A 25,679-nucleotide genomic window follows, 5' to 3' on the forward strand; every position below is an offset into this window, starting at 1 on the left:
CCATTGACTTGCATTGGATTTGTGCCAATAGTAGAAACAGTGACCATGTAAACAAAACCAAACCAGTGACTGTCTTACCTTACCCACAGATTGCGAACAGGGTAAGGAAACCAATATGTAATTTTGTAATTTGGGTGAACTATCCCTTTAACACATTCCCAAAAATGTCAGCAGCCAAGAAGGTGTGTTTTGCAAATGCTTTCAGTTGATCAACCTCTTGCTAATCAAATGACTGCCAAATGAAAGAATTTTAAACGATACAAGCCAAGTTCAAATAAAACATCACATGTAACTGAAACTCTGAAGCAGGCAGGTCAGCTTTGTATCATGTCAACAACTAGTGCCATATTAATTAATAGCTGGGCTACATATTCTCAGTTATGACAAACACACATTTGAAGTAGACGTTATACAATTGTATAACCGTTTTATTGTAAAACATTTTATTTGACAGTTTTGGAGTAACAAATCATAATTAAAGATGTATAAGCAATAGTTTTTCAGATTTCAGGAACAGCATACAATACATGAATGAATCCCGAACATATACACAATATTGAAAATTATTTGCCAATGTTATTCATTATTGATTATTCTCTATTATTACTATGTATTCATTATGTTTACTGGCATTATTGATTACATTATCTCACTTCGCTTTAGCAACAGTGGCTTTGTCATTCATGTTAATAAAACTCATCTGAATCTGGTAAGAGATTAGAGGTCATTTGAAGTGAATTGGTATTGGTCCAGTAATTTCTGAACACGTCTCATTTACAGACAGAGCTCCTTTTAGTACTGCAGTCAGTGGAGACAGGCTATCATTACCATTCCCTGCATAGAGAACTACTTTGTGCACTATAGGGAATAGTGTGCCATTTGAGACACATATTGCTTTCATTACCACCTCTCACATAAACCTCTGTTTTTAGACGGCTCATCATCCCAACTACACTGAACGTCACTCTCTACTGCAGAGAGTTCGTGTCAAGTTCTTTGGACAAGAATACGAATAAATAATGTTAATACTCGAGTACCCTGCGCTGAGCTAAATGCTCCATCTCGTCAGTCTCTTCGTCAAGACGTTTCAGCCCATCCAGGCTTGACCTCACTTATCTTCTAAAGTCACTGTTCTCAGTGCATTGAGTTATGCCCCAGTATCCCGCCTGCCCTCATAGAGCTGGGTTGTAGTCTTAGTGCACACCCTAGCAAAATGTTTTGCAACGGATAACCAAAGCAAGTATTTATTATTGAACAACTTCAGCTTGTCCCTCCCTGTGTCAGACTCTTTTCTTCCATTTGGTGCCTAGTGAATATGACCCTGGTTAGTGTAGGCAAAGCATCATATCACTTCATACAGCAAATAACCCTGTACAGTTCCTTCATGTGTTTCTATTCTACAACACAGTGCTGTGTTGTCATCCGTTTCTCATCGGTTTCTCTCTGTCGTTGCTGTGAAGGCCCTAGCAACTCGTTATGTCACACCGTAACTAAACAAACACGCCAGGTGGGACTGTAGGCCGGAGTTCAGAGCCATGTCTGAGGAACATTCAGGAGTGAATGGATCACCTGTCAATCAAAACCACTCCAGTCAAACATACAGTAAGTACTTTACTATTTGGGGGTTTGCTACTATAGTGCCAGGCTTTCACTGAGAGCCCATTGTGAAGCTCAGTTCTGTTATTTGAGGCCTGCAGAGAAAAACACCCTCAAGGCCCATGGTATTTTTTTTTTTTTAAATGTCACCCTTCCCTTGTCAATGTTCTCAGTCAAGTTTGAGGATTCTGTTAAAACACGATCAAGCTAGTCGATGAACTTATGTGTGTCTCCATACATCCAGTGCTGTGGTGGCAAGGCCACTTCGTTGAGATGGCCGCATTCCTTGCTACACTTGCACGACTGGATGAACATGGCATCTCTCTGGAAACGCTCGCCATCCGGGCACACAAAAGTCACAGGAACGGTGCGCGTGCGACGCGGCGAGCAGCAGCGGCCATCGGTACACACGCCGCAGTAATTGGGCCGGTAGAGGCGGACACTCTGACACTCGCCATACGACAGACGCATGGGTTCTGGGGCTTTTGGAGTCGGGGAGCACTTCTTGCCCTTCTGTAAAGGGAAGAGAAGGAGGGGGATGAGAGGATGAGAGAAAAAGAGGGAGATAGTCAGAGAGGGCAGAGGAAAGTAAAAGTTTCATGCTGTACTGTTGGGGCACCTGTATTGTTTCAATAAAATGACAAACTTTTGCAGACATCTTTAAAACATCTTTGAATTAAATGTCCGGAAGGCTTATGCAACCAAATCATTATGAACTTATCACTTATCACTAACAAAGTGTCAGTACTGAAAACGAAACTGAAGTTTATTCAATTATAGTAAAGTTATGAAATTAACTGAACACAGTGACAAAACAAAGTTTTAAATCAAACTCACTGAAACTCATTAATCTCGCACTCAGCCAGACAGAGGCCTTATTAGTCTCAGTGGTAAATCAGCTATAATCTCCCAGCCCACAGTGGTGCATCCCAAATGGCACCCTATTTCCTACATTGTACACTACTTTTGACCAGAGCCTTATGGGCACTGTCAGGAGCCCTATGCGCCCTGGTCAAAAGTAGTGCACTAAATAGGGAATAGGGTGTGGCATTTGGGTCGCAAGCACTGATCCAGAGAAACAGATGAGGATTAATATAGACACACCATCTCCCTGGCTGAGTGCACAGGGCCAAGGCGCCTAGCTATGGACAGTTGCTTGGCAGGAATGCCGTGGGTGGGGTGGAGGGGACTATATTTAAAAGGGCGCCACCGCCACTGTGAGTAAATCAACGCTAGTCTGTTCCCACCGGGACGTGCTCCGCAGAGGAAACAGTCTAGGGGGTTGTGGGTTTGTTATCAAAGTGATATCAGATCAGTAAATGATAACGGAGATATTGTTACTGCCTGGGAGGATGATTATGATGATGATGGATCAAAATATGTGCAGTCACACTGATGGGCACACAGACACACACTACAGTTGCCCACTGCGTTGTCTAAATATGGAATTTACCTTGGGCGGGAAGGCTACGTCACCGCAGGGCCGGATGGTGCACAGGCGCGTCTCTCTATCCAGCTTACACTGGGCATTGTCGTTGGTGATGCGCGAGGACACTCCCATCCCACAGCTTCGTGAGCAATGGGACCAGTCCGTTGTCTGGACAACACACTTCTCCAACGAATTCTTCCATACTGGGAAGGGTGGGAGGAAGAGGAGCATGGGAGACAAAGGGAAGGAAGGAAGGGGGTTACAGGGAGAATATACCTCAGAGGGAAGAAACCAGGATACATGACTGACTGATGTACAGACAAAGATGAGTAACTACCGACCAATAGTCCTCAACTATTATACCAAAAATGCTAATAGCGCTAGCGATGATCACTCAGTGTACATGATAAGCTACCGCCAAGTATCTATCATGATCAATAACAATGCATTTGGTCAATGTCAAGAGTGCAACAGCTCCTCACCAGGCAGGTGCTTGTAGCCTTGTTCATTTTCCCAGCCCTTGCCTCTCTCCACCAGCTCATTGCCCAGTGTGTTATCCGGCTGGTACTGGTCTGGCTGAGGTTTGGGTTGTGTTGGTTGGCGATGTTGCTTGGTGGGGGGAAGGCGCCAGGTACCCTTGTGGCAGTCCACAGTGAAGCAGCACTGCCCTGGCACCCTGACCAGCTGGGGGTAGGGGCAGGAGGGGATGGCGGGGGGCAGACGGTTGGCACAGAGCAGGGAACAGCCCACGACGCCGTCGATGCAGGTACACTGGTGTTTACAGCCGGCACGGAAATTCTCACCGTTTTGGTAGATCCTCCCGTTATACTCACACGTACGACCCTCCTTTCTTGCTGTTGAGAGGGAAATGAGGAGAATGCATTGAATTCCATTGAGTTCAGTTCAGTACAGTACAGTACGGTACAGTACGGTACAGTTCGGTACAACTCAATTCAACTTCATAATTCCTTTAGGGGCAATTTAGATGGATACTAAGACCACTTTGAGGTAGTAACATATTTATGATTTATATACACATAAAAACATCAGCAGGACCAAGGAACTGCTTACTGTCTACAGTGTGTAATGTGCTATCATGTAACGAGGGGGTATTTTGGGAACCATCCATCCATGTCTCTGGAGAGTCTAAATATGAGGATGTGTTTTAAAGTCAAAGTACAAGAACTTCCACTGACAATCCCAGGTATGACCGGGAGGAATCTGTCATATACTCCAGATACACCAGCTGAAACCACTTTTACTCAATCCTCCCCTTAACAACTAGCAAACACACAATAAATGACACCAATATGGCACACAGATTGTAACCCAGAGAGAACACTTAGATCTAGAGGGAGGTCAGAGAAAGGAAGTCTTGTGAGTAAGAATCCAGAAGAGTCTCATTGTTTGCATGTCATGGACAGGGTGGAAGCCTCCAATCTTAGTCTATGAAGGATTGGAATCTTGGTTTGATGTAGATAGAACTAGTTCCATTTTGGTCTGTGAGATTGAGCTCCATAAGGAATCTACTTAACATCCAAATATCCTCCCCCACTGGGATACAACGTGTTAAGTCCTGGGGCTGTGGTGACGTTCAACACATGGTTGAGTCCTACGGTAATTTTTCTCATACATGCACCCTAAGATGCTATCACATAAAAACTCAGCATCAACTAACTACTACACATCACACTTGACAAGATATACACCTCATCATAGTTCCAGCACTGAACACCTACAACCTTCATTACACACTTTGAATCCCAACACTTCTACAATACACACTTCCAAACGCCCCACTTCCTCCCCCTATCACAACCTTACCCCTGCAGATGCCCTGGGCCAGGGTCACGTCATTGCCGTAGTTGCACTCCAGTCCTTTGTGGTGGTCGCAGGGCATAGTGGGGCTGCAGTCCTGGTTCAGCTGGGAGGCACACACCTTGCAGCACCCGCAGCCGTCGGCCACCGCACTCACCCCGGGGGGGCACGAGAGGGGCATGGCTGGACACTCACATACCGCCGGGCAGCTGGCACCCACCTGGAGGTGTGGGGAGGAGAGAGGAAGAGGATAGCGGATAGGTTTAGGTTCCTAGGCATAAAGAAAGAAGCATAGGAAAGGAAGTCATTTTTGTCATGTAATTTCTTGCCGTGGTCTGCCTTCATGGGTAAAACACTACTAGTGATATAGATGCTCTAGGAGTCTATTGTGATCATTTTATAGTCATTGTGAGATGTCAACTGATTATTGTGTCCCCTTTGGAGTGGTTTTGAACACCGTTTACAATGAATGTACGTACTTGAACTTTAATTTGAAGTAGTCAATTTAATTTGCTCATATAATTTCTACCCCTTCATCCCCTTGGATGTCTTGTCTGTCTAGGCAGCTGTTTAAGTGTTGTACCCAATCCCCTGCCAACTCGTGAATCGAGTAACAGTACATTAGTCTTCCATGCCAACTTCTTCCAGTAAAAAAATAAAAATCAACTGTATGTAAAAAGTCCCACCCTCAGACAGTGAGTCAAAGTTATTTGACAAGCACACACATGCCTATACAAAAAAGAGACAATTCAAGGTAGGACTGGTAGGCTGCAAAAAAGTCAGTCACATTTTACATTACTATGCCCTTATAACTGATTATTCCTGTAATCACAGTGTAACCAGTATTGTAACTACTCATTAGAACACTGGGTTAGGGTTAAGGATTACTACTAAGTACATTGTAACTAATTGTAACAATGAGTAATTACAAAAATTGTTACACTGTAATTACACGAGCAGTTACACAGTGGCACTCTTGTAAAAGTGTTACCAAATAGTCTGTAGGCGACAGCAGTTTGAAAATATACATCTTCAGTTAACAGGAAAAAACACGGTAGACAAAGTTCTCACTTGTGCCTCTCTAAAATACAATGACTTGTGTATGACAGTCAAATCACCGCCAACTGCTCATTACAAAACAGTCTAAGCAATCCACTCATCCATTGCTATTTTGTTGCATGATTTGCATATGATCAAAATCATACTAATTTGACAGCTGCCAAGGTGATACGACTTACCTGACTGGTGACTGCCATTGTCAAGAAAACAAAGATGATACGTTTTGCCATAATTATTGAAAATCACAAAGAAACAGTAGACAGTTGTCAAAAAACAAGCTCTGACCCCGTTATTAGTCTGCTTGAAGACAGTTCTGAACTTTTAATAAATCCTCTTTCAAGAATAGACTAGTCGCACAGTTGCGTTGGATGAACAGAAGTCGTTGAAGTGTAGAGAACAGTTATTTTCATCCCCTCCCCGAGATCGTTACAGCACTCTAAAAAAAAATAATTCAACAGAGAGCGTATCCTGATCTACTTTATACCAACTCGTGAGCTACGCAGAAACTCCGCCCCGTGCGTCGCCATATGTCCAGCCAATTATCATTCGGGCAGCGGGCCAGACATTCCAAATGGGTGGAGTTAAGTAGAGGGCCACAAATTGATTGGGGGGCGTGCTTGGGGATGAATACGGTCATTCATAAAAATCCGTAGAAGTAGTCCGTGTTTATTTTATTGGCTGGACTAAAATGTAACCGGTGCTTTTAAGTCACATTTAGGCTTACTGACATTCCACCTTTGTAGCCACCGCTCTGCTAACACCAAGATAACTATACCCGGCTTGCTGGTGAGCACTGCAGACACTCCCAGTACAGTACTTATAGCAACAGCACCTCAGGAAAGGCGAAGCATTCCGCTGGTTTTGATATTAGTGTGACAGTACAAAAAATGTAGTCAAGGTGAAATGCAAAACATTCAAGTTATATTAAGGTATTACATGATTTCAGGGAAGTGAGACCTTGTCTACCTACTTGTGGCTTAATAAAACCTTGTCCATTTTGTGGACTGCACAGATGTTTCATTACTTCTACTTCCACTAAAGAACGGGTACTGTCTGGGTCTTGATTGTTTAAAACGACCCCCATGTCTGCCTAGCTTTCAGTCTTGAATTGAGGTGGTCTGTTCTGACACAGCCATGAGGATAAACCTTGGTGTGTATTGTTGTAAAGTTAACGGTTAACCCTGTTTATTACTAAAAGCCCATGTGAGCCCATTGTGCATCTTCTCCCAGACTCCCACTCAATACTACATTCCCATTTCTCCCATCAAGTTCTCTTTCTTTCTGGTTAGCTACTCCCTTGTGCTCTTTCCATTCCTGACACACCTCAAACACACAACCCTTATTTGATGAAAGAATGCATGAAATATGATAGGGAGAATATGCAGGTGAGAACAATATGAACGGTTGACAGTCATATTGGTCTCCTATAGACTGCCTATAGCAGCATTGCTGTTGATAGCAAAGCTGTTTTGCAACTGTTACTACTCAATAGAGCGTTGTAGTCCACAGAGCTCATATGTAAATAGAGTTGCCTCTTTGAACTGGCAGGTGTTTCATTGTTTCTCTTTGAGGGGCAGTGGTTCCATATTTGAGTTGTGATTCACTGAAAGCCTTTTGAATGAACCTGGTTCCTCTAGGGGTTTCTTCCTAAGTTCCTTCCTTCTAGGGAGTTTTTCCTAGCCACTGTGCTTTTTCTCTTTGGGGTTTTAGGCTGGGTATCTGTAAAGCACTTTGTGACAACTGCATATGTTTGAATTTGATTGACTGCATTAGCAGCGATCCGGAAGGAACTAGCCACAATTTACTAGCTAGTCCTCACCCACCACTCAGGAAACACTGCTGTAGGGCTTAAAAGCTGTCTGCATCCCAAGCTATTCCCTATATAGTGCACTGCTTTTGACCAGAGCCCTGTAGGCCCAGATAAAAAGTAGTGCACTATAAAAGGAATAGGGTACCATTTGGAATGCACCAGTGGTAATGTGACCATTGGAGACGGAAGTCATGGCCCATCTATTTTAATCCAGGGGTACAGGATTTGAGAGACCCATTTAACGGGCGACCACAGGTTTTTGCCACATCACTGAGCTGGACGAGACATACTGGGACATATTTTTTTTTAAACATGCTTTTTCAAAGACTAAAGCACCAGCCCATTTGAGAACAAGTCAAATTGGAGGTTATTCATGGTTTGACAATTGTTGAGGTCTGTCAGAAGCCATATGATAAATAGGCCACAGGAGGACAAGACTGTCTGTCCCAAATGGCACCCTATTCCCTATGTATCCCCATTTGGGATGCATATTATGACACAACGGAAGAGAGAAATAGCTGATATTGTGTTTCTAAGGCTAGTCACACAGGTTGAACACAATACAGATACAGTACATTAGAGATTGAGGAGCACAATACTATGCGTGTATCAAAAATTGGTCCCTATTCCCTATGTAGTTCAGTAGTTTTGACCAGAGCTCTTTGGATTTTGGTCAAAAGTAGTCCACTATGTAGGGAATAGAGTGGACTTATGACACAATGGAAGAGAGAAACAGCTGATATTGTGTTTCTAAGGCCAGTCACACAGTGAACACAAAGCATAGAACTTGATACAGATCAGACAGTGCAGGAGAGAATGAGTGAGTGGCTGAGAGCAGAATGGAGAGAACAAGGAAGACCAATGGAAGCGATGGACAAAGAACTGGGCTGAGAAGAAAAGAGTGTGAGAAGGCTTGCCTGAGAGGGAGAAGAAAGGAGGCGTACAGGGATAGAGGGGGAGAAGTGGAGAAAGGGAGGACAGGTGTTCTGTGGTAACAGAGCTTGTTTTTTCAAGGGGAGGAGGTAGCATACACCACATCTCCTGCTCCGCCCCTATATGTGGTGCTGACAGCCTGGCGTAAAGTTCTTCACAAAGAAAACAAGCTATGGGGTGAAGATTTCCCTAGGTAGAGACCTAGAATCAGTTTCAACTCCCCAAATCCTAACCGTAGCCATTATGGGGAAAGTTCAAGATCAGCGTCTAGAGGCAACTTCACCCAACACGCAAAAACACAGCACTATGGCCTGGTCTTACCCAGCATATATTATAACCTTTACATTTAAGATAACTTAAAATACACATTTGCCTACATATTAGGATTTAAACAGAGGGCTAAATATGTTACAATTTCATTCCACTAATTATCTAAATAACATTCTGAAATAGGTAGACTGAGGAGAGGAAATGTAGTAGCCGTATTCTGAAATAGAAAATAAAACAAGTTTGTGCATGAATGTGAAGAAGAGGGAGAGGGAATAGAGAAAGGGCAGAGGAGAAAGAGGGAAATAGAAATAAGGAGGAATAGAGTTGCTCCTAGTTATTATATATTGAACAAAAATATAAACGCAACGTGCAACAATTTCAAAGATTTTACTGAATTACAGTTCAGGAAATCAGCCAATTTAAATAAATTCATTAGGCCCTAATCTATAGATTTCACATGACTGGGAATACAGATATGCATCTGTTGGTCACAGATACCTTAAAAAAATTAGGGCGTGGATAAGAAAACGAATCGGTATCTGGTGTGACCACCATTTGCCTCACATCTCCTTCCGAGAGTTGATCAGGCAGTTGATAGTGGAATGTTGTCCCACTCCTCTTCAATGAATGTGTAAAGTTGCTGTATATAGGTAGGAACAAGAACCCGCTGTTGTACACGTCGATCCAGAGCATCCCAAACATGCTCAACCGGTGACAAGTCTTGAGCGTTTGCCCGTTACGAAGCCGAGCTTCTTACAATTTGTACAGAAATTCTTCAGTCGTGCAAACCCCCAGTTTCAGCTGTCCGGGTGGCTGGTCTCAGACGATCCTGCAGGTGAAGAAGCCGGATGTGGAGGTCTGGCATGGTTACACGTGTTCTGCGGTTGTTAAGCCGGTTGGACCTACTGCAAAATTCTCTAAAATGACATTGGTAGCTTACTGTAGGGAAATTAAATTAGCTGGCAACAACTCTGGTGGACATTTCCTGCATGCCAATTGCACACTCCCTACAACTTATCTGCAGCATTGTGTGACAAAACAGCACACCTTTAGTCCCCCAGCACAAGGTGCACATGTGTAATAATGCTGTGTTTAATCATCTTATTGATATGCCACACCTGTCAGGTAGATGGATTATCTTGGCAGAGGATGTAAACCAATTTGTGCACAAAATGAGAAATAGGCTTTGTGCACGTATGGAATATTTCTGGGAGCTTGTTTCAGCTCATGAAACCAACACTTTACATGTTTACAATATTTTTGTTAAGTGTATATTTGTAAAAAAAATTGTGTTTAAATGCATGATCATAGCACCACTTACTGACAATTGAATCTGATATTCTATAGTGTTAATCTAGGTTTGTTTTCAGACTCATTTTATTCAACAATGATATACTGCAATGTGAAAATCCAACTTCTCTCTAATTAGTAAGTATGGTTAAATTCTGCTGACTTTCCCAGGGAGGGAATAAGCAGGGAATCACCCAACTGGGAGGTCTTAATTTTTGGAAATTGCCAGAATTTTACAACCCCATTAGTAAGGAAAAAATAAGCCATACATGACATAACATTGTATAAAAAGTTTTAATTTCAATTATTTTATTAACCTAATAATAGAAAACCATTAACAGGGAAAAGAACATTTAAAACTGCAGCCTCAGGAGGATAAAATCAAATAAAAAGTGATGCTTACTTAAAAAAAAAAAAAAAATTTTTATTCTCCCTCTCCAAAAAAAGACAGGGACAGAGGGGCACGCATGCACACGTCTTCACTGGTCAGGGGGTGATTTTCATCTGGACTGTTCAACTGAAACAAGAAAAGAGGGAGAGGTTAGTTTATAGCATCAAGCAGTGGTACCCACATAAAATGACTGGCAGATGCTGGGAACCAAAAAAATAACCTCAAAATAAAATAGATCCCATCAGCATAACTACACAGAACACATACTTGGAATGACTAGGTAATAATCTAATGCTCTAAAGTGTCAGCAACAATTGAAGGAACAATTGCAAGCAGCACTGGCATTGCAAACAGTAATAATGAAGGAAATTCCAAAACCCAGAGGAATAAATGAGAAGTGAAAACATGGTTATCTGAAATGGCATCCTATTCAGTGCACTACTTCTGACCAGAGCCTATGTGGCTCTGATCAAAAGTAGTGCCCTACATAGGAAATAGGGTGACAGTAAAGACAAAACATGAAAAAGTACTGCAGTAGCACATGAAATCCAAAGGAGTGCTAGACTAGTTGGTTGGATATAGCTTACTGTAGGTGGAGATGTCAATCTCTTCTGGGAGCTCTGCCACGTTGACCTCGAAGCGGTCCTGCACATCGTTCAGTGTCTTGGCGTCGGTCTCGTCAGACACAAAGGTCACGGCCAGACCTTTCGTCCCGAACCTGCCAGCACGGGCCACTCTGTGCAGGTAGGTGTCGGAGTCCTCAGGCATGTCGTAGTTGAAGACTATGTTGACACGCTCAATGTCCATCCCTCGGCCAAACAGGTTGGTGGCCACCAGGATCCGCCTCTGGAAGTCCTTGAACTGCTGGTACCGGGAAAGCCTAGGAATCCACAGATTTAAAATAAGTAGAACAAGTATTATACTTCCTGCTTCACTCCTGTGGGTACACTGAAACTGTGACCCACAAACATGTAATCTGAGAGAAGGTTATTGTTCAGGCCCTCTGGATAACAGCTTCTGCTACATGACCATTATACAAAATGTGCATGTAAATGAGATCCTCAATTTGATTGCTCAACTCCTCTCCACCTCCCTTTGAAAAAAAAAAAGTCAAGTAACTGAGGAGAGGAGTAAATGTGCTTGTATGAAATTAGACTCAATTCACATCATGAAAATGACATTTACAGGGGTGGAAACACAAATTAAAATGTGCAAAGTAGTAAAAATACATTCAGCTAGACATTTTGTGCTACTTATCGTTTTAAATATGTGCATGCTTCTCATCAGAGTAAGCAGCTGATTCAAAAGGAGAGGGGTAGATGTCAAAACTCTTCAGGGAAGGACACTTGTGCTTCCTCGGAAGGAGGAGGCGAGGACACAGTTTACCTACTAACGAATTGACACTCCTCAACCACTTATCGGTTTACGGATAACAGAGGGCGGAGTCTGCGAGGACAGTCTTGTCCAAATTAGAATTTCCCAATGAGAGCCAAGACCCAATCCCAGTTTTTCCCTCTCCATCAGAACCCACCTCTCCTCCTGGGCCATGCCCCTGTGGATGGCGATTGCAGGGAAGTTCTGCTCCACCAGCAGCTGAGACAGAGCCACACAGCGCTGCACAGACTTTACAAAGATCACCACCTTCAGACAGGGGAGAAAATGGCAGTGAGACACCAAAGACAAACATGGGGCACAAACCCAAGCTGCATCTGATGTGGCACCCTGGCTTTACCCTGGTCAAACAGATGTACACTCCAAAGACAAAAAACATAGGGCATAAAACTCACAGGCAGAAACTTTGTCAGTGCATAGACAGAGTTCACTTGAATAAGTACAATTGCATTTAAAACACGACTTTTAAATCCATGGACAAAATACATTCAACCCACTAAGATTTAAAAATAATAATAATTATGTTTTAGCATAAAAATCTGAAAACATTTATTTTGTCCGTACCTGGTTGAACTCAAGCACATCGAGCAGGTCGAAGAGCTTTCGGTTCTTCTCGCTATCCTTCAGCTTGCAGTAGTACTGCTGCAGACCGTGCAGCGTCAGCTTGGTCTCATCGTCCACAAACACCTCCATGGGCTACAGGAGGACGGAGATATTCATTAAGCACCAAACAGAACACAGGGAGGGACTACCTGGACTTTCATTACAAAACATTTTGTTAGATTCACTAGGACACACTAGCATGGGGAAAGTGTCACTCTTTGGTCCAGTTCTACAAACCTAGCTACATTAAGTGAATACCTGAGTAAACCACATTCTGTGTTGGTGAATGAAGAACTAGAAATGTGATTGTTTACATCAATTATTAGTACTAGAGCTGGATGGAACTTATAGCTTTAATGCAAGGACTGTTCCTCCCGAAAATGTCCAGAAGCAGGGGTAGAGCCCCAGATCCTGGTTAAGAGTCCCTCTGCCCCACCGATATGGCCACTTGTGAGACAAACAGTCACGAGCAGGCAAACTTAAAGGGTCTTGACTTGAACTTTTTACATCACTATTAAACCATATGCAAAAATCCCTTAACTATAGTTTAAAAAAAAAGGGACAATCAGCTGTTTCTATATCAATTTTTGGACATTTAAATTAAAATAATATAACAAATGTCTCATGAGCTTAGTTAAACCTTTGTACCCCATCAGAACCCAAAATATAAGCTTGTTTCACTCCAATATTGGTAAACAAAGTAAACGTAAAAAATATAGCCTCAAAACATGGTCAAAATGATAATTATGATGTCATTGATGGTCAGTCCTTGCATCCATAGCTCTACAAATTTGAGTGGTTAAATTTCTCCAGACAAATCCCTCTGCTTTTTACCGAAACGGGGCGAGGAAGATGCTTCATGTTTCTACTGCCGAATGCCTCTTTAAAAGTGCAATTTAGGGAGATTAACCAATCTGTGTGTGTGTAAAACTGCTACTTTAAGTTTCAGAACATGTACATAACTTGTGGAACCCCTTCCAACTTACATCCTGCATGAACTTGCGGCAGACAGGACGGATCTCTTTGCTTAGGGTGGCGCTGAACATCATGCACTGCTTCTCGTGGGGTGTGAGCCTAAAGATGTCCTGAACATCACGCCTCATGTCTGAGGGAGAGACGATAGGAAAATAATGTCACAAAAAAAGTCAGCCCACTCAGTCTGAAATCAGAGTACTACATAAAATAAAATGTAAATACACTTTCCTTCTATATGGCAAAATCCTTACTTAACACCATCTATCACAATCTGTTCTAAGATCCACTACTATTTAGTATGAAAGTGTATTACAAGTGCATTCTAAGTGGTATGCTAGTAGGTACATTGAACACGTTTTCAATTGACTGTTCATCTTTAAAGTTTCAACTTACTCCCATCACGCACATTCTCACACTTCTGGCATCATCCCCCCTGTCCTACTCACCCAGCTGCTCCAGCATCTTGTCACACTCATCCAGGACAAAGTGCTTCACGTTCTTCAGGTTCAGGGTCTTGTTGCGGATGAGGGCCAGGATTCGGCCAGGCGTACCCACCACGATGTGGGGGCAGTTCTTCTTCAGCACGTCCTCGTCCTTCTTGATGGACAAGCCCCCGAAGAACACGGCTGCCTTGACGGTGGGCATGTACTTGGAGAAGCGTTCATACTCTTTGCTGATCTGGAAGGCCAGCTCTCGTGTGTGGCACATCACCAGCACAGACACCTGGTAGACAGAGAGAGGTAGGAAGGGGAGGATGTTTAATACAGAGCTCTCTGAACATCAGAAAAACACAAGATTATCAAATAGGATAGAAAAGCAGTGTAAAACAGTGAGATTAAAAACAGAACAAATTCAGACTGCAATGGGGTGGCACATTAGGGTTTGACCGAGGTAGGCTGGCATCATAAATAAGCATTTGCTAACTGACATGCCTAGTTAAATATATAAAAAGTTGGCGACAAGAAGTTAACACTTTATGCAAGTTTCCCCAGATACATATTAAGCATATTCCTAAACTTAAAAGCAGTCAATGGATTCTATAGTAAAAGCTATTTTTAGTCCAGGAGGACAAGGCTTCAATGTGACCGCAATTCAATGGCTGCGTCCACAGTGTAAAGATGAATTTCACTATTCAAACACTCACCTGCCCGTCCACAGGTTCAATCTGCTGCAGGGTGGCCAGTACAAACACAGCCGTCTTGCCCATACCAGACTTGGCCTGGCACAGGATGTCCATGCCCAGGATGGCCTGTGGGATGCACTCGTGTTGGACTGAAAGACAGAAACAAAAGTATTTTTTATTTTACTAGGCAAGTAAGTTAAGAACAAATTCTTCTTTACAATGATGGCCAACGAAAAGGTGGTGACATAAAACTACATTGAGAGACCTAAGACAACATAGCAAGGCAGCAACACAGCATGGTAGCAACATGGTAGTAGCACAAAACATGGTACAAACATTGGGCACAGACAAAAGCACAAACAGAAAGGTAGAGACAACAATACTTCACACAAAGCAGCTACAACTGTCAGTAAGTGTCCCTGATTGAGTCTTTGAATGAAGAGATTGTTTGAGTGTTTGCTGCTGAAGAGACCTAGGGATGTGTGACCTTTGGGGACATTTAACAGAATGTGACTGGCAGAACGGGTGTTGTATGTGGAGGATGAGAGCTGCAGTAGATCTCAGATAGGGTGGAGTGAGGGTGAAGTGAGGCCTAAGAGGGTTTTATAAATAAGCATCAACCTTGCTACAGGTATACAGAGATGATCAGTTTAAGTATGATGTGATCTTTGAAGGGGAATACATGTATAACTCAGTGAATTACTTTCAACCAGGGCCCAAATATAGAGCACTACTTTTGAACAAAGTCCTATAGGTCCTGCTCAAAAGTAGTACACTATGTCAGGAATAGGGTGCTATTTGAGTCAGACAGAATGAACAAAGTAAAAGACAGTCCTTGGTTGAAGGTGGGCAGTGCCTGCGAGACTCACCTTCAGAGGGATGTTCAAAGCCACAGTCGACAATGGCGCGGAGCAGCTCTGGTTTGAGCAGGAAGTCTCGGAAACCGGAGCTGTGGATGGAGACATAAGAGCCCTTTACCTCCTTCTTGCCCGCAGGTGTGGTGGTCTCCGGGGCAACCTGAGGCTCCTCATCCTCTTCATAGTCCAACAGCTCGTTGTCAACGTCATTCTCTGCCATTCTAGAGAAGGGGTACTTGCGTTAGTTGAAGCTAGGAAAGACTGGAGACTAGTTTGGGGGGGTGGGGGGGCTGTATGAACAGTAAATTCAGAAGGCTAATTGTAATGTCAATTCAATACTTTATGTAAAATTATTCACCTTCTAACCTTAGATACAATAATCGTAATAATTTAATGTAACTTCACTTCCTGAATTGAATCCTAGTGAAACATCACCGTCTAGCACAGAGTTTCCCGTACTCGGTCCTGGGGACTCCAAGGGGTGCACGTTTTATCCCCCCTAGCATTACACATCTGACTCAAATAACCAAAGCTTGGTGAGTTCATTATTCGAATCAGCTGTGTAGTGCTACCGCAAGAACCAAAACGTGCAACCCTTGGGGACCCTAGGACCGAGTTTGGGAAACGCTGGTCTGACGTGTATTCCTACACAGCATTAGCTAGCTAACGGCTAGGCTAGCTGCTAATAATGCTAGTAGCAGGCCGCATTCACACCACCAAAGTTTACATTTGACACAATCATTACAATTGACCTAATAACAAGGATTGGACCAGCGACCACCCAGTAACTCAGTTTACAGTAGTTAACCAGTTGCCATATTCAATTAAGTTGAACAGGGAGTCAAGCCTCAAACAATGGCAGCCGCCTCCACTCATTCAAACTTTGACAGAAAAGTGTTCCAAATGCAGGTTCCAAATGCAGGGTGAGATTCTGAAACAACGTTGACTCAAAATAATAACAAGCAAGACATTTCTAGGGCCTAACTTCACCTAAAATGTAATTCTCGGAACCGACCTGCGACACACTGCTAGCAGAAGTTAACTGCTAACGGACATGACCGTGCTAGTACGAACATTAGCTTGACCGCAATGCTAAATGTGTTAGTTAGCCAGATCGCACAAGGTTTTAGAAAAGATTAACAATAAATATAGTCGAACATTGCTATTTATGAGCGTTATGGAAAGAGAAATAGATGTCTCCATTTTACAATACATGTGATATTGAAATTGACTCAATACTGCACATTTCTTATGCAATTAAAATACACTTACTTGTCGGTGGTAATTCAAAACGGCTTCGACTATCACTGCTAGCTAGGTTCACAGGGGCAGTCCTCAAGTACTTTCGTCCGGAAGCCCTGTGCTCGTGTATTCGTGGACACTATTGGTCAATTTTAAAGTCAATCTCCCCAAACCGGTCTGCAAACGAACCATGATTGGCCTATTCAAATGTCGATCTTGAAAACAACAGCAAATAAGGCAGGATTTCACCAGCTAATTGTGGGCATAATTTCTTGTTTGACAACACTGTTATTTTGTATTTATTTTACCAGGCAAGTCAGTTAAGAACAATATTCTTATTTTCAATGACGGCCTAGGAACAATGGGTTAACTGCCTGTTCAGGAGCAGAACGACAGTTTAGTACCTTGTCAGCTCGGGGGTTTGAACTTGCAACCTTCCGGTTCCTAGTCCAACTCTCTAACCACTAGGCTACTAGGCTATCCTGTTATGAAAAAATTACACTGTGATTGCCTTATTCATCAATAATGTAAACATTTCTGATTTCTGTAAATTATAGCTACGTATGACTAGGTTTCCTCACCAAGAAATAATTTCTGAATTTAGATTCGAATCGATTAGATTAATTTATTAGTCACATACATAGTGTCGCAGATGTAATTGCAGGGTACAGTGAAATTCTTAAGATCTGAACTCCAACAGTGCAGGTCAAAAAGATAAGCGAATGAAACAATATTAAAATTAATAATAATATACACCATATATACATTTTTATTTACAACATTTACAAACCAACAGCCTGCATTCATCCAGTTTGTATAAATTATGATAGAAGTGTGACATGACTGTAATGAGTATTTTGGACAAATAGCCAGTTGGCTTAATAAAACATGTATTCATAATTGGCAATATGTGGGCCTGCCCTGATCATATCAGTTTACCACATCTGTCTTCCCTCACCAAACCCATCAATGATTAGATTTATTTGACCATAATAATTTGTTTGGTCCATTTTATTGACACTAAATAGATGTTATTTTAACCGTAGCTGTTAAAAGTCCAACAGTGGGAGTGTGCAGCAGCCTAATGATGGCGCGACTTTAATTCCTGACTATTTCAGTTATGGCCAACAGAGGGCAACATTTATCCATAAAATACGATTAAACCTCACTGAACCAAAGTGAATTGGGTTACATTGTAAACTTTACAGAGATTTCGTATGTGATCAGAAACGATGCATTCATTTCCCAGAGTGGTCGCTCTGTGTTATTGTAGTTGACGTAATCGGGTACAATGGCATGACGTAATATATGAGCCTATGACGTAAAACGCACTCAAGAGAAGGTTCAGTGCCTGCCTACTTCTGGCTCAGTTGGGTTGATGATTTACAAAGGAGAGTCATCCTCATGTTCAAATAAATCACTTTGAGTGGACAAAGATGACATTCTGTGAGTACAGCAAAACGGGCCAAGATTTTGTCAAAATAAATAAAATTGAAATGTATTTTAAAATGTATTTGTTTATAGAAAATGTCAGGTCCAATCTGAAGGGTGCCTGAAAGCACAATGGATAGAAATCATAGAAATCGGTTGAGAATAATTCTTCAAAAAGTAAGTCTCATAAGTGATTAAAAAAATGTTTTAGTTCATTTCTCTCTTGATATGTAATGGGGCTATCTTCTTGGTAGTATAGCCTATATGCTGTAAAAACAGATTGACATGATTTATAGTTGGAAAAGTGGGCATAGTAATGGAGGGCATAAGTTAAATGTATTTCCTTATGATCCTGTACCCCAGGCTGGGACCCTCCAAGCTAGCGCTGGAGAGCAGGTGCTCCAGAAAGACGTCATTTCCGCTGGCCATGATGGAGTAAGGCTGCCAGCCCTGGGAGACTGCCCCAAGGACAGCCCTCTAAATGTAAGAAACAGCTTTTAGTTCTGATGCAAAACGTCTGGTTGTAACAGAGACCAGTTGGTTGTAATCTAGTAGTATGACGGGTTGAAAACCAGTTTACAACGAGATAATAACACCATTAAGACACATGGACCACCTACTAGTTAGAACTAATAGTATTGGAATTCTGATTTTAGTTCTGATTGTAATTCTAAGGTTATGATTTATAGTTGGAGAAGCGGGCGTAATAATGGAGGGCTTAAGTTAAATGTATTTCCTTATGATCCTGTACCCCAGGCTGGGACCCTCCAAGCTAGCGCTGGAGAGCAGGTGCTCCAGACTGACGTCATTTCCGCTGGCCATGATGGAGTAAGGCTGCCAGCCCTGGGAGACTGCCCCAAGGACAGCCCTCTAAATGTAAGAAACAGCTTTTAGTTCTGATGCAAAACGTCTGGTTGTAACAGAGACCAGTTGGTTGTAATCTAGTAGTATGACGGGTTGAAAACCAGTTTACAACGAGATAATAACACCATTAAGACACATGGACCACCTACTAGTTAGAACTAATAGTATTGGAATTCTGATTTTAATTCTGATTCTAATTCTAAGGTTAACCCTTATGTGACATGTCACTTAGTACCACCATGTGATATGATTTCCCCACTGTTGTTATATGTCTCAGAACCTTGTGCCGAAGCCCCCACAAGGCCCCAGGCCCAGCCGAGAGGCCAATATACCAAAGGCAGAAAAGAAGGCCAGAGATGTTATCAAGGCTAAAAAGTCTAGGGAGGCTAAGTCAGAGGTGATATACGTAAGCCGCCAAGTAGTTGGTGTGTTGGCACTGCCTCAAACGCTTCTATCTCTAACAACCAGTTACAGTGAGTATTGATCTCCACTTCCAAAAATCTTGGATTTTTTGATGCAATTCTAAAAGGATATATGGTGGAAGGATCCACTATTATCTACGACTCTCCTCTTTCTGTAGGTGTCCTGCCAGCTATCAAGAAGGGCACTAAAGTGACGAAGGTGGAGACAACAGGTGGGTTTTGGTGACACAGTGTTTATTTCTGATTATACAACTTCAATAGAATCTTTACTGTGGTCACTAGCTTGTTCGGTGGTAATTCTGATTGTCTTCTGTTTCAGAAACCCCAGGTCCCCTGACACCTAATGATGGGGAGATAATGATCTCCTATCCATCTGTTGATGACCTCCTGACCCCAAAGAGTGATGTCACGTCCGAGGTTAAGAGCGATGATGCCTCCTGTCCAATTTCACCTGAGGCGTTCTCTCTAACAAACTTCCTGAAGTCTCACCCGTGAGTCCTGCTGTGAACCTCTATATGTGCAGAAAAAATATAATCCATGTAAACACTAGTTTAAGTTGCCAATGATTCCTGGTGTTTGTTTGTTTTCCAGTCAGAGAAAGCTTATCAGGAAGTTCCTCAAACAAATGGTAAGTCCCGCATTTTTTCTGCTTTCAAGGGTGGAGTGATCATTGGAAACAACTATCTTGTAACATAAAAACTACTAGCTGTCAGATGGTTGTTTTCTGTTTCTCTTTCTAAGAACGTGACAGTAGGCGACCTGGATGAAATCATCGAGTGGGTGGTGTGTGTCTCCAGTGAGGTGTTCCTCCCAGTGATGGCTCTGCACAGGACCTCCAGACCAGAGTCGTCAGACTCGTCCCGCTGGGGGTCAGGTGTGCTCCAGATCGTCTCTGAAAAGTTCCACCAGCGGAGTTCTGAGCCGAAGGGAAGGCTCCTGGGCGGGCAGCCGCCCACTCCCCCTTCTGAGACCGACAAGGAGCTTCAGGGCATAACAGATCTGTCTGTGAGTAACATCCTGAAAAGGGCCCAGGAGGACCTCTTCTCTTCTGGTGAGGATGACCTGGAGAACACCCATCCAGGTATTACTCTGACAGAAGAGAAGCTCTCCAGCATCTTCTCAGAGCTGTTCAGGGATGCCTGTGAGAGTGCCCAGGAGGCCGCCAGACGGATCCACCACATGAGGTCTGGAAGAGGCAACAACAGCCAGAATGGGAGTCGGCCTGGGTCGTCACAGGGATCGAGCACATCCAACATGCCAGAGTTGGGAGAACTGGGGTCAGTGAGGAGTCCCAAAGGAAGTGACGTCCATAAAGTCCTTAGCAAGGGGTCCCTCCCTGTCTTTGCCCTGTTTGGGGAGAGGCCAGGGGAAGTTGGGGAGACCAGCAGCCCTGCTGGGGAGATGGACGAGACCCAGACTGCCAGCACTCCCAGCATTCCCCGGTCTGGGCATGGCGGCAGAAGGAGTAGCCAGACCACCACTCCCACCACCGGCCACAGAGAGGCAGGATTCACAGCCAGTAACATCTTTGATGTTATTGTTCATCTGGCGCACTCTGACACTGACCGGGAACTCCGCCAGGAGTTCAGCAGTGAGGATGATGTTTCACTGAATGACATCATGGACATGAAGTCAACCCCGGCAGTGGAGCCCCTGGGTCAGATCCTGTCCTCATGGAAGCTGGTCAACATGATCTTCAGGGGGAAGGTCCACTACTTTGGGAAGGAGCTCATCTGCAAGGTGTATCAGATGCTTCTGGACACCGGTATGGGCAGGAGGCCAATGGCCCGCCAGAGCAGGTCCGAGCCCATCCTGAAAGACCTGGCTGCCAACCGTAGGCTCTCCAATGAATTCTTCACAGACGTGCTGTACATGTTCATCCAACGGGCCATTAAGAATCTGCTGGAGAACTTCTTGGGTCTGCCGACCACCCCACCAGGTAGAGACATTATGTGGAATGACAAATTTAACTGGATGTATAGGGACGGCTGGGGGAACACATCCAGCGAGGAGGAATTGTGGGACAGCGACTCCACCTGGTCAAGTGGGCATGGGCAGGAGGAAGGGACAGAGTCCCGTGGGAGGTGGGCCGCTCTGTTGGAGAAGGGCAGCTTCCTGACCCTCCAGTCCTCCAGCTCCCTCTCCCTCTCCGATGACAACAAGGAGGCACTAGGTTAGTTATTATGTTGTTTTTTACCGTCTTTTGCACACACACATTCCCCTTCTTTCTTTTCTCTTATTGTCAGTAATGGTATTTTCATTTTCTCTCCTCTTTTTTCTTATTTTTCTATACAGTGTTTGGAGACATTTTATGTGTGAAGTATTACTTTGAATCAAATGTCAAACTCATTCTATAGAAGGCCGGGTTTCTGCAGGTTTTCACTCCACCCTTGATTGATGAATTAAGGTCACTAATTAGTTAGAAACTCCTCTCACCTGGTTGTCTAGGTCTTAATTGAAAGGAAAAAACTAAGACCCGCAGACACCCCCATGGAATGAGTTTGACACCCCTGTATTAAATAAATGTTGATTTGACCAGGGGCCGTCTGCCAGGTCCTGACCACCAGGGTGGGAGACATCCTGAACAGTACCTGCAACGACGATTGCAAGGCCAGGCTCATCATCCAGAAAGGTACACTTATAACCTGTTTTACCCATATGACCAGTAATAACAATGTAATAACCTGTGTAATAACCCGTGTATTACCATTATAGTAAATGTGCTAGATACTGCATAGTGTTATACATGAATGTGGCTTTGAACCATTTCAGAATATGAGTGTATTTTCTTAGGATTGGATTCCGGTGCCAGGGAAAGGTTCCCTGACTCTCCGTGTCCCTCTTCACCCAAGGACGAAGAGGAGGTGGTTGTGAGTGCCATGACTGTCTCATACCCTAAACCCTCCACCTCAACCCAGGCAGCACGGGCAGCTCCTGCCCAGACTCTGGACGTTTTTCTGCCCAGACCCTGCCTGGATGAAGAAGAGGTAGTGCCCAGCTCCTCCTTGAAGGACAACTCTGTGACGACCACCCATGCAGCACTGGCCGCTCCTTCCCAGACTTTGGAAGAAGAGGTGGGAGAAGCTGAGGTGTCCGATGTGAGTGACAGCTCCCTGATGCCCACCAAGGCCCTTGAGAAGATTCCCTCCCTCCTACCAGGCAAGGTCCTTATCGAGGAGGACACCCTCAGTTGCAGCACTCCCTGGGCCACCGTCATGAGCCCCCAGACCCTGAAGTTTATCCTCCACGGCATCATGTGCCGACTGGAGGCCTCAGAGTCCCCCCAGACAAGGAGGGCCAATGACCCCTTCAGGCTGATGAAGGATCTCTTTCTGGAGGTCCAGAATGCCCTGAAGTATGCTGACATCTCTGTCCTCTTTGGCCTGGAGGAGAGCATCCAATTCATTGGGGAGGATGCGGTGAAGGCCATCGTGAAGACTGCAGCTAAAAGATTGTCCCTGCGTTCGGACTCCAACCGGGCTCAACTGCGTGCTGCGCGCTCTGGTGGTGAGGCAGCCATCAGGTGCATGGCGGACACCATCACACAAGTCATAGATGACTATTCCGAGGACTGGAGTTCAGGCGGCCATTTTGGAGCCAGGAGGAGCCGTGCTAGTGGGAGGTCACACTCCTCAACCTCCTCAAGGAGTGACGTCACCCTCACCGAGGAGCTCCTGGCCCGGAGGGAATCCCTTGAAGAGGACCTAGAGGAGATGGCTGATGACAGCACTGGTTTGGAGAAGACCATTGTAAGCTCAGCCATCTCTGCCAAGTCCCAGGTAATTAGCTACATTTCTGAGAGCTCCGAGCCCAACAGCTGTGCCCTCTTCACAGACCTCGAGGACATCACCTCCACACATGTGAGACAGACAAGAACCAGTAGATTGTTTAGTTATTTGGGCTGTTTGATTGTGAGGCATCAACTCAAATCTGTTTCTCTCTCTACGAAGGAGAAGGAGAAGGAAGAGGCTATGAAGGAAGAAGTGAGGAAGTCAGGAAAGAAGAGCCGAAGAAATAATAAGGACCAGAAGAAGAACAAGGTGTCTCCTCTTGGCAATGATAGTAAGTCCTCATTTCTGTCAGTCAACATGTGCGTCTGTCTTCAGCACACTATTGTAATGTAAGGACGGGAGACTATGATGAAGTTATCAGGGTCTTATTCATTAGCCACTAAATGGAAGAGAACAGACTAAAACAGGGAGGAACATTCTTGAACTTGCCAATAACAAATTCTTGTTTTTGTTTTCTGTTTCAAAACATTTTGCTACTGTGTGCCTAAATGAACACGACCCTGATTTCATGCCCTGTTCTATGTCACCTGTTCAGGTACTGTGGCTGCAGATGAGCCGAAGAAAAAACAGGCTCTCTTCCCGCGGATCACAGCTGCCCTGGCAAGACTATTTTGTTTCCCCTGCAAAAAAAGATGCAAAAAGTAACTGTGCAGAGAGGAGTTTGGGAAACCCTGATACCACCTCCCCAACCCACTTTCTAAAAAAACATCAGTGCCACCAGAAGAGGGAGACAACCCCCCCTATTCACAACTCATTTTTATTACCCACCCCCATTTAATTTAATAAACACAACGTTCAGCTATTTTGATCTTCTTTACTTTTTTTTACAGACACACCTGCATGCTATAGATTCGTAAGGTCAATTTGCTGTGTACGGTATCATTGTTATGGGTAGGTTCACTTTGTCAGTCATTATTTTTACCTTTCTTTAACTAGGAAAGTCAGTTAAGAACAAATTCTTATTTTCAATGACAGCCTAGGAACAGTGGGTTAACTACCTGTTCAGGAGCAGAACGACAGATTAGTACCTTGTCAGCTCGGGGGTTTGAACTTGCAACCTTCCGGTTCCTAGTCCAACTCTCTAACCACTAGGCTACTAGGCTACCCTGTTATGAAACAAGTACACTGTGATAGCCTTATTCAGCAATAACGTAAACATTTCTGATTTCTGTAAATTATAGCTACGTATGACTAGGTTTCCTCACCAAGAAATGATTTCTGAATTTAGATTCGAATCGATTAGATGAATTTATTAGTCACATACATAGTGTCGCAGATGTAATTGCAGGGTACAGTGAAATTCTTAAGATCTGAACTCCAACAGTGCAGGTCAAAAAGATAAGCGAATGAAACAATATTAAAATTAATAATAATATACACCATATATACATTTTTATTTACAACATTTACAAACCAACAGCCTGCATTCATCCAGTTTGTAAAATTATGATAGAAGTGTGACATGACTGTAATGAGTATTTTGGACAAATAGGCAGTTGGCTTAATAAAACATGTATTCATAATTGGCAATATGTGGGCCTGCCCTGATCATATCAGTTTACCACATCTGTCTTCCCTCACCAAACCCATCAATGATTAGATTTATTTGACCATAATAATTTGTTTGGTCCATTTTATTGACACTAAATAGATGTTATTTTAACCGTAGCTGTTAAAAGTCCAACAGTGGGAGTGTGCAGCAGCCTAATGATGACGCGACTTTAATTCCTGACTATTTCAGTTATGGCCAACAGAGGGCAACATTTATCCATAAAATACGATTAAACCTCACTGAACCAAAGTGAATTGGGTTACATTGTAAACTTTACAGAGATTTCGTATGTGATCAGAAACGATGCATTCATTTCCCAGAGTGGTCGCTCTGTGTTATTGTAGTTGACGTAATCGGGTACAATGGCATGACGTAATATATGAGCCTATGACGTAAAACGCACTCAAGAGAAGGTTCAGTGCCTGCCTACTTCTGGCTCAGTTGGGTTGATGATTTACAAAGGAGAGTCATCCTCATGTTCAAATAAATCACTTTGAGTGGACAAAGATGACATTCTGTGAGTACAGCAAAACGGGCCAAGATTTTGTAAAAATAAATCAAATTGAAATGTATTTTAAAATGTATTTGTTTATAAAAAATGTCAGGTCCAATCTGAAGGGTGCCTGAAAGCACAATGGATAGAAATCATAAACGGTTGAGAATAATTCTTCAAAAAGTAAGTCTCATAAGTGATTAAAAAAATGTTTTAGTTCATTTCTCTCTTTATATGTAATGGGGCTATCTTCTTGGTAGTATAGCCTATATGCTGTAAAAACAGATTGACATGATTTATAGTTGGAAAAGTGGGCATAGTAATGGAGGGCATAAGTT

The 25,679-nt window shown here is 43.3% G+C and overlaps 3 protein-coding genes and 1 long non-coding RNA gene across 4 annotated transcripts; 2 read left to right on the forward strand and 2 right to left on the reverse strand.

The window, feature by feature from the left end:
• Positions 1-400: 400 nt before the first annotated feature.
• LOC115142473 (CCN family member 1-like) lies at positions 401-6,368 on the reverse strand. Its single transcript, XM_029681974.2, has 5 exons — positions 6,082-6,368; positions 4,850-5,063; positions 3,508-3,879; positions 3,050-3,228; positions 401-2,109 (listed from the first exon to the last, which is right to left on the reverse strand). The coding sequence occupies exons 1-5, from the start codon at positions 6,130-6,132 to the stop codon at positions 1,804-1,806; spliced, it is 1,122 nt and encodes a 373-aa protein (XP_029537834.1). The 5' UTR covers positions 6,133-6,368; the 3' UTR covers positions 401-1,803.
• A 4,112-nt stretch (positions 6,369-10,480) lies between these two features.
• LOC115142474 (ATP-dependent RNA helicase DDX39A) lies at positions 10,481-16,908 on the reverse strand. The gene is made up of 9 exons (XM_029681975.2): positions 16,819-16,908; positions 15,559-15,767; positions 14,711-14,838; positions 14,013-14,289; positions 13,578-13,696; positions 12,553-12,684; positions 12,128-12,237; positions 11,184-11,476; positions 10,481-10,722 (listed from the first exon to the last, which is right to left on the reverse strand). The coding sequence occupies exons 2-9, from the start codon at positions 15,764-15,766 to the stop codon at positions 10,706-10,708; spliced, it is 1,284 nt and encodes a 427-aa protein (XP_029537835.1). The 5' UTR covers position 15,767; positions 16,819-16,908; the 3' UTR covers positions 10,481-10,705.
• Positions 16,909-18,567: 1,659 nt separating this feature from the next.
• Positions 18,568-19,539, forward strand: LOC135559898 (uncharacterized). The gene is made up of 3 exons (XR_010458588.1): positions 18,568-18,702; positions 18,976-19,095; positions 19,361-19,539. It is a non-coding gene; the product is annotated as an uncharacterized LOC135559898 (long non-coding RNA).
• A 78-nt stretch (positions 19,540-19,617) lies between these two features.
• LOC115143562 (uncharacterized) lies at positions 19,618-24,079 on the forward strand. The gene is made up of 8 exons (XM_029684063.2): positions 19,618-19,717; positions 19,825-19,996; positions 20,097-20,133; positions 20,247-21,678; positions 22,045-22,137; positions 22,299-23,284; positions 23,456-23,567; positions 23,832-24,079. The coding sequence occupies exons 1-8, from the start codon at positions 19,618-19,620 to the stop codon at positions 23,939-23,941; spliced, it is 3,042 nt and encodes a 1,013-aa protein (XP_029539923.2). The 3' UTR covers positions 23,942-24,079.
• Positions 24,080-25,679: the final 1,600 nt, after the last annotated feature.

The sequence above is a fragment of the Oncorhynchus nerka genome, linkage group LG15 (assembly GCF_034236695.1).
Source record: "Oncorhynchus nerka isolate Pitt River linkage group LG15, Oner_Uvic_2.0, whole genome shotgun sequence".
Taxonomy (NCBI): domain Eukaryota; kingdom Metazoa; phylum Chordata; class Actinopteri; order Salmoniformes; family Salmonidae; genus Oncorhynchus; species Oncorhynchus nerka.